The 12,660-nt window shown below is 50.0% G+C and overlaps 1 protein-coding gene across 6 annotated transcripts in view; it reads right to left on the minus strand.

The window, feature by feature from the left end:
* Nucleotides 1–12,660, minus strand: part of TSPAN18 (tetraspanin 18) — a 215,614-nt gene that overhangs the window by 106,086 nt on the left and 96,868 nt on the right. For 3 of the 6 annotated variants that reach the window (XM_027562590.1, XM_027562588.1, XM_027562589.1), the window contains exon 3: nucleotides 1,216–1,320. The exons of the other annotated variants lie outside the window; for them this stretch is intronic. In XM_027562590.1, coding sequence (XP_027418391.1) covers nucleotides 1,216–1,225 — 10 coding nt within the window. In that variant the 5' untranslated portion in view covers nucleotides 1,226–1,320. The remainder of the gene's footprint in view (nucleotides 1–1,215; nucleotides 1,321–12,660) is intronic. 6 annotated transcript variants of the gene reach the window in all.

Here is a 12,660-nt window from a genome sequence, read left to right on the forward strand (position 1 = left end):
AAACAGGCTCACAGACGGAGAAAAGAAATTTACTACAAAGGAAAGTGGGGAGAGGGATAGATGAGGAGGATGGGATTAACAGACACAGAGTACTGTATATACAACGGGACTTCCCAAGTAGCTCAAATGGTAAAGAATCTGCCTGGAATGTCAGAGACCTGGGTGCAATCCCTGGCCCAGGAAGATCCCCTGGAGGAGGGCACAGCAACCCTCTCCAGTATTCTTGCCTGGAGAATCCCACGGACAGAGGAGCCTGGCGGGCTACAGTCCATAGGGGCGCAAAGAGTCGGACACAACTGAGCGACTAAGACACAGGCATATACAGAATGGGTAAACAACAAGGATTTACTGTGGGGCACAGGGAGCTGTATCCAATATCTTATAATAACGTATCACGCAAGCGCAGCTCAAGCTGTACACCTGAAACTAACACGGTACTATAAATCAACTCTAATTAAAAAAAAAATACGGTTGTGACTGACTGAATGAATGAGTAAATGAATGGCCAGACACTCTGATTACCCACTTGCCCAGCAGGACCAGGGAGTGGGGAATGGGCTATATGAATAAGGACAGTGATGGTCAGGTCTGGATTTGTGGGTTGGCTTGTCCCAAAGCCAAGTTCGCGGGTCCCTGGGGCGAACTTGTAACACAGGACATGTAACACCACTCATCAGCGCTAGTGTGCCATGGAGTCCTGACTTTTTTTTTTTTTGAGCCACATCTTCGGAGGCCAGAGCTCTGAGAGCACACACTATCTTTTCATCTGTTCCTGAGGCAGGAGAGAGCCTCTCAACGGGCCTGATGGGGCCGGACAGACTGAGATTCCCGAGGAGCTTGGCTGTTCTGTTTCCTGTGCTCTAAACCAGAGTGGAAAGCTAGTGTCTGGGAAGCCAGAGCTCCGTTGGCCTAGCATAGCGGTAGCACATGGGCATTTAAAAATAAAAACAAAACTATGAATGAGTCAGCAGTATTTAACTGTTGGAAAATATCTCTTTAAAAATCCAAGTTTTGGACTTCTTTGTTCTTTTTTTATTTGCAGAAGATTTGAAAAATATTGGAACTAAAATGTAGCTTCTCTCCTCGGAGGGAGTGTGTGTTGAAGCTCACCGCAGTGTCTACCCCTCCCAGACAATCAAGTCATGGTTTAAATGCCCATTATCACTGAGCCTGGGCTCCTGGTTTGTTTGTTTATTTATCACTCAATCTACTCACTTATTTGCATTAGCTGCTTGGTCCAAGTCAGAACTCGAGTGATCCCTGGTCTAAGTACCCTTCGCCTCAGTTTCCTCACTTACAGAGTACAAATGATCTTTCCTCCTAAAAGCAAAGAAGAGGAATGAAGGTGGTCAGACTCTGGCTGGTACCTAATTGATGCTCCATAAATATTTCTCCATCCCCTTCCTGTCTGGCTAAACCAGTACAGCCCCTCATCCTCCAATCAGCAAATAAATGCCGAGTAACACCTTTATGCCAAGAGCCGGGCATGACCCTGGGATGCGTCTGAACAACAGATGGACACGTCACTGCCTCCGTGGCACTTCCAGACCATTGTTAAATCAAATCACTATTATTAAATCCAAATCAATCTGTAAATCTGGTTTGAGACATGTGCCATCACGGCAATACATAGAACGGAATGCGAGAGAAGACGAGGGAGGGCCCCCCGGGCAGGCTGAACACTGAAGAAAGAGAAGGGCCTGCCACGTGCAGAGGCCGGACAAGTGTTCTAAACAGGGAACAGCCTCTGTGGGCCCCTGAGGCAAGACAAGGGCTTGCCCGGCTCCAGGAACTGGCACGGGGCTGAGGGGGCAGGGATGGCAGGGGACAGGCAAAGGGAACGGTGTGGGTGAAGTGGCCTGGGGAGGAGGGCAGGGCCAGACTGTCCGGGGAGCAGGGGTCTCACTGTAAGTGCGGCGGGGCACAGAATGCTGGAAGAGGCATGTGGACCCAACCGCCTCACTGAAAAAGGCAGACAGGAGAAATGACACTAGGCAGAGAGTAAAGCCATGCCCTTCACCTGGACTCGCAGAAAGACACCGCCCCCACCCCCGCCACGGCTGACTCACGCTCCGCTCAGAACACAAGCACCTGTGTGTGTCCAGCCACAGGCCACCCGGACGTGAAGAGGCAGACCCACGGGATAAGGGGCTCTGGCTTCAGAGACGGATTTCCAGTTTTAGTTCTGCCTCTATAACCTGCCAGCTGTGTGACCTGGGCAAGTTACTTAACCACTCTGTGCATCTGTTTCCTCATCTCTAAACCTAGGGAGAAGTGAGGCAGCTAAAGCCCTGTGCACAGAAGCTGAGGTGCTAATGTTGCTGACATTTGCAGGCAGCAGACTCGGGGACTATCCCAAAACGCCTGCACTTCATGTACTGGTGGACGCAGACATTTGTTTAGCTTTCCGTTCCAGGAAAGCCCTGCTTTCTGCTGTATCCCTCTAACTCTGGAATGTAAAGAGTGATTTATGTCCCCTGTCTCCGTTAAGGGAGATTTTATCATTGTTCCATTTTACTGATGGGAAACAGAGGAGGGAAGTGTCGAAGCTCCAGGCCCGAGGCCCCACAGCCAGCGGAGGAACAGGGTGAGGGCGCAGAGCCTGATTTCCAAGGCCACCTCGCCCTGCACATACTGCAAGACATACTGAGGAATCGCCCACCTCGAAACACATTAAAGGAAAAACAAGTCCGGCAGGGTCTCCATGTACAAATGGGGAAGCTGAGAATCCATGAAATGGCCTTGTAAAAGAATACAGGCCCCAGGTGACACGGGAAGCCACAAACAACCCGCCCTGACGCATTTCCATCAGGCTCAAGGGCTGATTCAGAGACCTGCCAGAATCCTTAAACAAGTCAGCCAGACCCTGACTCCTGTTCCCAGCTCACGTCCATCAGGAGATCCCCCACAGAAGGGGATTCCTCTTGGGTGCATCAGGTCAGGCAAGGCTAGCCTTCTCCGAGGTGGGGCTCCATCTCTGCAGGTACCTGAGAACCCTGCAGAGAGCACCCAGAGGGGGAGAGGTTTGCAACAGGCAGCGAGACCCAGTGAGAAGCGTGAAGGCCCTGAAGTCCACAGATCTGGGTTACCACCCAGCCGCCCACTTCCTCAGTGACGTGAACAGGCCCAGTGACCTCAGTCCTCTCATCTGTGAAATGGGGACAAAAGTCAGCCCTATCTCAGAGGGTGTCCTGAAGATTAAACGATCACTGGGGTAATAATCTGTACAAGCTCCCACAGAAGTTTCTGACACATGGAAGGTGCTGGATAAACCTCTGCCTCCTAATTGGTTGCATTCTAAGAGTCCTTTGGTTTGGAGTTGGAAAGAGATAAAAAAAGCGAACTCTTTGACCATTTTCGGTACTCAGCAGGCATCTAGGGTGCTCAGATCAGAACACCCCTGACCTCCCAGCCGGGCCCTGACCAGTGCGTACCCCTCAAAAGGCATTGCTTCATTCTCAGCATCACTTCTAAACCTTGAGTTTGTTCTGATTGTTCAGCTGGCCACACGGAACCACAAGGATCTGCCTGGTGTCTGTCTCCAGGACCAGAGAAGGGCTTACTAAGGACAGGGATGGGTGGATATTGATTCTACATTCCCAGCAGCAAGCAAAGCCTCTGGTACCAGCTGGTGCCAAATAAATGTCTGTGGCATGAATGGATGAATGAGTGACGGCAACGTCCCTGTGGAAGCATCAGACAGGCAGTCTGTCCTCGCTCAGGCTTCTCCTGAAATGGAACAGTAATCTCCATGATCACTGCATAATGAGGGCGCTGGCCTTGTAAGCGCAGGAAGCCCAGACGTGTTTACCAGGCAGCCTCTTCTCACTGGGCTGAGAGGAGCCGGCCTCCGGAATCCCAGGCACAGACCCCAGGGCCCTGGGCTTCCTCTCCCTGCTTTCTCCTTCCTCCCATTGTCCCCGCCTGGCTTCCCACAGCCCCAGGCCAAGGGCCCGGTTCTGTATGGAGGTCACTGAGTGGCCCTGCGGGCCTGAGGTTCTGGGCAGAGCAGAGTGGCCAGTTCCCCTTCCGCGACATTCCTTTCCCAGGGACCCTCCCCGTCACAGCTTGGTTTTCTCAGAAACTGGGAGGCCTCCGCTTGCTCTGTCCCTGCCCACAACCCCAGCTGGCTGGTAGTTCACTCTGGAGGCCCCCAGGAAGCCAACTGATTAGCTGAAGTGGGGATGATGCCACAAAGCTCCAGGCCAAATAAGTAACCAGGGCTGGTAACTTCAAATGCTAAATAAGGACCCTAGAAAGGGCATGGAATGCCCTTTGTGGGGAGGGGCGTACCAAGCCCTCCCCACGCCCCCAGCAGAGGGGAAACTCCATGGAGGAAGAAGGCATGTGAAAGCACCAGGAGTCTATGGCTTTCTTAGAACTCAGGCTGCTCAGAGAAACTCAGGGGCCTTAACTCCAAACCCTGGACTGGAGGTGGTGAGGCTGGTTTTCCACTGGGGGAAGACCCAGAAGACAGGAGGCAGGGGGTGGCAGGTGGGGCTCAGCACCAAGCCTCATCTTCTAATTGATTTACAGCCGCTGCCACAGAGCAGAGCTCCCGTGGCTGTCAGAGACAGGCAAGAAACACGCCTCATTGATCCTGGTCTTCCAGTGCGAGTGTGATGGGGACACCCAGCCCCCAGAGGCTGACTTCTTTCCCCCCTCCCCATCTTGCCCAGCTCCAGCTCCTTTGACTCCAATGCTATGCTGTGCTAAGTCACTTCAGTCGTGTCCCACTCTGTGCGACCCCATAGACGGCAGCCCACCAGGCTCCCCCGTCCATGGGATTCTCCAGGCAAGAACACTGGAGTGGACCCTCTATAATTGTCACAGAAGGGATGGAAAATGCGGAAGACAAGATCTCCAGTCAGTTCAGTTCAGTCGCTCAGTCGTGTCCAACTCTTTACGACCCCATGAACTGCAGCATGCCAGACCTCCCTGTCCATCACTAACTCCCAGAGTCCACCCAAACCCATGTCCATTGAGTCAGTGATGCCATCCACCCATCTCATCCTCTGTCGTCCCCTTCTCCTCCTGCCCTCAATCTTTCCCAGCATCAGGGTCTTTTCAAATGAGTCAGCTCTTCGCATCAGGTGGCCAAAGTACTGGAGTTTCAGCTTCAACCTCAGTCCTTCCAATGAACACCCAGGACTGATCTCCTTTAGAATGGACTGGCTGGATCTCGTTGCAGTCCAAGGGACTCTCAAGAGTCTTCTCCAACACCACAGTTCAAAAGCATCAATTCTTCAGTGCTCAGCTTTCTTTATAGTCCCACTCTCACATCCATACATGACCACTGGAAAAACCATAGCCTTGACTAGACGGACCTTTGTTGGCAAAGTAATGTCTCTGCTTTTGAATATGCTATCTAGGTTGGTCATAACTTTCCTTCCAAGGAGTAAGCATCTTTTAATTTCATGGCTTCAGTCACCATCTGCAGTGATTTTGGAGCCCCAAAAAATAAAGTCAGCCACTGTTTCCCCGTCTATTTGCCATGAAGTGATGGGACTGGATGCCATGATCTTAGTTTTCTGAATGTTGAGCTTTAAGCCAACTTTTTCACTCTCCTCTTTCACTTTCATCAAAAGGCTCTTTAGTTTTTCTTCACTTTCTGCCAAAAGGGTGGTGTCATCTGCATATCTGAGGTTATTGATATTTCTCCCGGCAATCTTGATTCCAGCTTGTGCTTCTTCCAGCCCAGTGTTTCTCATGATGTACTCTGCATAAAAGTTTAAAAAGCAGGGTGACAATATACAGCCTTGACATACTCCTTTTCTTATTTGGAACCAGTCTGTTGTTCTATGTCCAGTTCTAACTGTTGCTTCCTGACCTGCATACAGGTTTCTCAAGAGGCAGGTCAGGTGGTCTGGTATTCCCATCTCTTTCAGAATTTTCCACAGTTCATTGTGATCCACACAGTCAAAGGCTTTGGCATAGTCAATAAAGCAGAAATAGATGTTTTTCTGGAACTCTCTTGCTTTTTCCATGATCCAGCAGATATTGGCAATTTGATCTCTGGTTCCTCTGCCTTTTCTAAAACCAGCTTGAACATCTGGAAGTTCACGGTTCACGTACTGCTGAAGTCTGGCTTGGAGAATCTTGAGCATTACTTTACTAGTGTGTGAGATGAGTGCAATTGTGTGGTAGTTTGAGCATTCTTTGGCATTGCCTTTCTTTGGGACTGGAATGAAAACTAACCTTTTCCAGTCCTGTGGCCACTGCTGAGTTTTCCAAATTTGCTAGCATATTGAGTGCAGCACTTTCACAGCATCATCTTTCAGGATTTGAAATAGCTCAACTGGAATTCTCTCAACTCCACTAGCTTTGTTCATAGTGATGCTTCCTAAGGCCCACTTGACTTCACATTCCAGGATGTCTGGGTCTAGGTGAGTGATCACACCATCATGATTATCTGGGTCATGAGGATATTTTTTATACAGTTCTTCTGTGTATTCTTGCCACCTCTTCTTAAGATCTTCTGCTTCTGTTAGGTCCATACCATTTCTGTCCTTTATTGAGCCCATCTTTGCATGAAATGTTCCCTTGGTATCTCTAATTTTCTTGAAGAGATCTCTAGTCTTTCCCATTCTATTGTTTTCTTTGCACTGATCACTGAGGAAGGCTTTCTTATCTCTCCTTGCTATTCTTTGGAACTCTGCATTCAGAGGCTTATATCTTTCTTTTTCTCCTTTGTTTTTAGCTTCCCTTCTCGTCACAGCTATTTGTAAGGCCTCCTCAGACAGCCATTTTGCTTTTTTGCATTTCTTTTTCTTGGGGATGGTCTTGATTCCTATCTCTTGTACAATGTCATGAACCTCCGTCCATAGTTCATCAGGCACTCTGTCTATCAGATCTAGTCCCTTAAATCTATTTCTCACTTCCACTGTATAGTCATAAGGGATTTGATTTAGGTCATACCTGAATGGTCTAGTGGTAACTTGGACTGGCAGGACTTAATATTATAGAAGTGGGTAAACAGAGGCCCAGATCAATGACTTAGCTCTCTTTTGCCCTCAGGAGCAAGGCCTGGGCTTCATTTGGAGTCTAACATTTTCTTGGTTAGTTAGATTGTGTCTCCTCAAGCTGTTGGAAGGTGCTCCTCAGAGAGCTGAAAAGGGTTGCAATTCCAGTGCAGAGAGATTGGCTATTCCAAACACTCATGCTCTCCTTCTGGAGTGAAGAACTATGGCTGGAAAAAGCCTGCTCAGCCAGGAACTACATTTCCCAGGCTCCCTTGCACCTTTGGGGCCACGTGAGTCATTTCCACCAATGGGAGTGGAAGTGATGTGAACCCTCCTAGTCCAATGTGATGAGGAAGCAGATGGACCCTCTCTACCTTTCCGTCTTCTTTCCATGGTGACCTTGGAAGCCACATGTTGAAGATGAAGGGAAATAGCAGCCCTCAATTCTGTATGATAAGCCGCCTTCCACTTTCACTGAACTGTTGCTGAGCAAGAAATAATTTTGCATTGTGTTAAACTACTGAAATTCAGGCTTTACCTCTTATAGCACTCAGTATTGCCCTAACCAATACACTAGTCTTAGGTTCTCAATTATTACAACCATCTCATCTATAACCACTATTGAGAATCCTTGGAAAGACTCTGGAAACCCCAAGGGTTCAGCTAGAAGTCTGTTTAATTCAGGAAACATTTACTGAGCATTTCCTATGCCTTGCCCTGTGTCTCACCAACGTGTAAAAAGTTCTCTGGTAAACCCATTACTTTATCTCCACCCCCATGCACAGCGATGATTCTTTCCTCCCTTTTGAAGCCATACCTCTCACTGGAGTTGTCTGTACCTCTTGTCACCATTTCTGCATCTTCCACTCACTTCTCAACCCCCTGCAGTCTAGCCTCCATTCCAGCTCTCCTAAGAAAGAGAACCAGCAAACATCCTCTCTCTATAGTCTGGGGTACCTTGACTTCTTGAAATCTCAATTCCTGCATCAAATGGCCTCCCCTTTCAGGAGCACAGCTGTGCACACAACTTGTCTACAAAGCTGACTCCTTCTGACCCTCATGACAGCTCAAAAGATCATTCAGCATTTCTAGAAATTCCTAGAAATATGTGTTAGGCAACATTCTAGAAAAGCAAGAAGAGGTAAAAAAGAAACCATCCTTGCCCTTGAGAAACTTTCAGTCCAGGTAGGGTAATATAGCCCCACTTTTCAGATGAGGAAACTGAGGCTCAGAAAAGCTAAGTGTCTAAAATAACATAGCTGATTGGTGACATCTTGCCCATTGACCCAACACATTGGAATCATCTGAAAAAGAAGATCAACAAAGATGATGTACTTCCTTCAAAAGACCAAAAGCAGAATTTCCAAATGGAGACAAAGAAAAGAAATTGAACAATCCCAGGTTCAGATTCTCTTCTACTTTATTTTATAATGTGTAATATTCTAATAAAATCAAGCGCTCTTAAGCAGCCCCAAATGAGATCTAAGGAGATGTTTTCATTTTAGCTCCACGCCAAATAGCCCAATATTATATAGTTAAAATTATTTAACTAATTATGAAATTACTAAAAGGTTACATCCCTTCTCTGTGCTTCAGTTTCCCCTTGGGAATAATAAAGAGCTAACCTAACAGTCACTCGGGCTCCCTGCAGTCTTCAGTGTCTGTGACTCTAGAGTTCTCTTGCTTGCTGATGGAGGAACTGCCTCCCCAGTCCACCTGCCCCTACTGATAAGTGAACATCTTACTGAGTGTTTATCCAGCGTGACACAGAGTGGTCATATATCTTTTATAACAAACCTAAGAAGTAAGGGCTATCACTTTATTGAAGAGGATACCAAGATGCAGCCAAGTTTAAGTAAATGGCCCAGGGATGCACAGCAAGTAGGTGGTCAAACCAGGATCCAAATCCAGACAGTCAAGCTCTCAAGGGCTATGTTGGCAAGACCCACAGTCCCATCTATCCACAAAAGGCTTTGCCTGTAGCTTCTGAAGAGTGGACGGCAGACCACAGGACCCCATCTCACCGTACACAGCCGACAGCATCAAGAAGGACGCCTGGCCCGGGGCAGCCCACTCTTTAACCACTGGCAGTACCAGGCACAGCCTGCTGGGGAAGGCATTCAGGCAGGCTTGCCCAGGGAAGCTCCAACGGCCCTTGGTCATGAGACTGAAATCCAAGAGAACGCAGGGTCCCCTCACCAGGATCAGAGTCCAAATCAGCAGCCACTGCTAGTCAAAGCCACGAGAGCGTAGAGCTGCCCTGAAGGGCCCGATGGGAGTTTAGAATTCTTCAGATGTTTCTCTGGATCTAGGAGCTTAGAAGTGGCCCACTTCGGCTCCTCAGATTGCCTTGAACTCTGGATATGTCTCGACAGCCACCTCCCTCGAGTGGCTCTGGGGCACGTGGTCCTCTGTCCCCCCACCCCCAACCCCACCCCGCAAACAGCTTGCTAAAACCAGCACCTCTGAGCAAACCAACTCCCTTTCTGCTTGCCAGACACCTTCGTTGGGTCTGCCGGCACCTTTACGAAACCAACACGCTCCTTATAAGTAAGCCATTGGCTCAGGCACTGGACTTTTCTGTAACACAGAGATTTGTGCTGTCACAATATTTACTGTAATAGGATTTGACAAATAGAGCAGTGGTGTGAGAGACAGTCTGTATAAAAGGGGGAAAAAATAGAGAGAGAAAGGAGGCGCTTTTTTTTTTTTAATAACCCTTCCTAGCTCAAGAAAATGGAAAAAGCAGAGTGCCTAACAGAGGGGAGAAAAGTCAATTAAATCATGATAATTACTTCCGCTGCCATGCCCGAGAGCAGCATGAGCGTCTATTAATTAGGATTTCCATGTTGACTGTGGCCGTTTGACTTCAACGAGACTGTCAGTGGGCTCAGTAATAACAGTTCTCCTGGAGAGCGAATGTGCGAAAATATTTTCACCCTGACAATTAGCAGTTTTAAAGAACCCAAGACACACACACACACACACACACACACACACACACACACACAGAGAGCTGGGTTCCCTGGGCCCCTGTGATTAGCATGAAATGTAACCCCCACCTCCAACTCCAGAAGTCAAGATACCCCAACCCACTCCTTATAATTAGCAGCTCCTCCCCGGTCTCTAATTAGCACTAAGATGCTTCTGAGGGTGCAAATTCCTACACAGGAGCACAGACCAGGAGGATGAAGGAAGTGGCATGGTTCTCTTGTCCAGACCACTGCCTCTGGCAAGAGCAGCCCCAACCACTCAGGAGAAGAGCCAGTTTTAAGGCAACACTGAAGGAAGGACGTTCAGCAAAACTTGACTCCATCCTCAGAACCACATTCACATCTAGAAACCAGAAGCTTCAATACCGGTGAGTGTTCTAAACAATCCACAGAACCTGGGTCTGAGATGATGCTCCCTGTTCAGACAGGCAAAGGCCTGCAGCATCTGCTCACGAGGGGCTCTCCAGCCTGTCTCTAGAATATCAGGGTCAGGACCACTGTGAGAAATGCTAGGCCACTTGGCAAATGGAGAAACTGAGGCTCAGGGAAAGCAGAGCATGTGCTTTCATTTGCAGGACCAGGACTCAGGCCTAGGCCTCTTGAGTCCCAGCTGGGTCTCAGACAAATGCAGGACACTGGGCCAACCATGCCAAAAAGCCCGTGCCACCTCCCCACCTGCCCTGATGAGCTGGAAACAGAGAACCCTGGCTGGGAGCCTGGGTGGGGGGCCCTGCCACGTGCCCTCTGGCCCCCTGGTGGGGCTGAGCCAGGAAATCCTCCAGCTCTGGGGCCCCAGGCTTGCCCCAGCCTCAGAGCCCTGGGCAGAGGAAGGTCAGGGTCAGGGCCCAGGAGAGCTGTGTCCTGGAGGATGTATAGAAATAGCGTCCCCTGCTTGGGCAGGGCTCGCGGAGGGAAATGGGCTTTCCTGTCATTCACCGTCTATCCTGCACCGGCCAAATCAAACAACAGAGACTCGCCCACATCACACACCTAGCCAGAGGCAAAACCTGGATATCCTGACTAGCAGGCTACTGCTCCCAGCCATCCTAGCCTAAAACATACTTACGGCTAAAAGGAACAGATATGAGCACTCAGCGTGGAAAGAACTGGAAGTCTGCAGACAGACTCTCTGGCTTCTTGCATGGATGGATGATCTCACTATGGGACTCCCCTCTCTGGCTTCAGCCAGCCCGTGTACAAAGCAGGTACCTCTAGGGACCGTTGGCAGGTTGGATATAAGCAAATCGGCACCGAGGGAAGTGCCTGGACCACTGTGGCTAAGGGTTTGGACCCAGGGAAGGGTGGCCTGCTGAGACTTCAGATCCTGAGGCCTTGTTTTCCCATCTGGGAAGAAGACCGGGTGGGGAATCGCCACCACCACCATAGCTGATGTGCCTGAGGCACTCTGCATCGTACCTGGATGATGTGGGTGCTGAGTCTGCGCTGGGGATGGTGTGTGAGTCCTTCCGCGTCTCAGTGGTGGCTGGAGTGGAATTAAGAGTTCCCAAGCCTCCCCACCCCCATAGTAGAATTATTCATCCACACCCTTCCCACAGTCTCACATGGGCAGTGATCGCCCACCCTTTGACTTCGGGCCTGAGTGAGTGACTTGCTTTGACCAGTAGGATGTCAGAGCAGAGCATGGCTGTCCCTGCACGGCTGGGAGGGCCCTCCTGGGCACTGGTCAAATGCTGGAGCAGACCTCAAGCCGCAGTAGCTGCTGGTCTAAGAAGGATGAGACACGTAGTACAGACTCAAAGCCCAACCTGCAGCACAGCCTGGAGTCCAGGCCAGCCCAACCACAGCGCAGCTGTCTCACAGCCCATGAACAGGAGAATAAATGTGGCTTTAAGCCCCTGAGCTTTGGGATCTTTTGTTATGCAGCATTACTTTGATGATAACAAATGCAACTCCCATTGTACTATGAGGAAGAGAGGTTAAGTGACTTGCTCAGCTCATGATGCTGGCAGATAGCAAAGCTAGGGCTGAAACCCAAGATGGCCCCCTGAGACAGACCCTCAGGCCTGCCTCTCCAGCAGGCCAAGGCAGTGATGCCCACCAGGTATCCCCTGAGGGGTTGCTGCCAAGCAGATCCCTACATCCTCTCTTCCAGCCCCACACTTTCCTGAGCAGGGGGTGGGGTTGGGGGGTGTTGGTTGGAGTAGCCCCATCAGACTGCATCCAGGCCACTAACCCCAGCTCTGGGACCAGAGCCCAGCTGCCCACAGGACCGGATCCTCTGCCCTAAAGGGTGCCCTCACCAGGATGGACACTGATCTATCACCCTCTCATTTGCCCGTGGCAGGGACAGACCTGGCTGAAAGGGAAGGAGGGGGAAAGCAGACAGCAGTCAGAAGAAGAGGTTGTCAGGTTCTTGCTGGGCCCACCTGCCTCCTGTACCTGGACAGCAGGCAGCCAGTTCCTTTGAATAAATCTACATTCACTTAGATTGGCAGGCAGCAGGCTTGAGCGGGAACAGGGGCTTCCCTGGTGGCACAGACGGTAAAGTGTCTGCCTGCAATGCAGGAGACCCGGGTTCGATCCCTGGGTGGGGAAAAGCCCCTGGAGAAGGAAATGGCAACCCACTCCAGTACTCTTGCCTGGAAAATTCCATGGACAGGGGAGCCTTGTAGGCTACAGTCCATGGGGTCGCAAAGAGTCGGACACGACTGAGCGATTTCACTTCTTCTAGGAGGGCATAGGAG

This window comes from Bos indicus x Bos taurus, chromosome 15, assembly GCF_003369695.1.
Source record: "Bos indicus x Bos taurus breed Angus x Brahman F1 hybrid chromosome 15, Bos_hybrid_MaternalHap_v2.0, whole genome shotgun sequence".
Taxonomy (NCBI): Eukaryota; Metazoa; Chordata; class Mammalia; order Artiodactyla; family Bovidae; genus Bos; species Bos indicus x Bos taurus.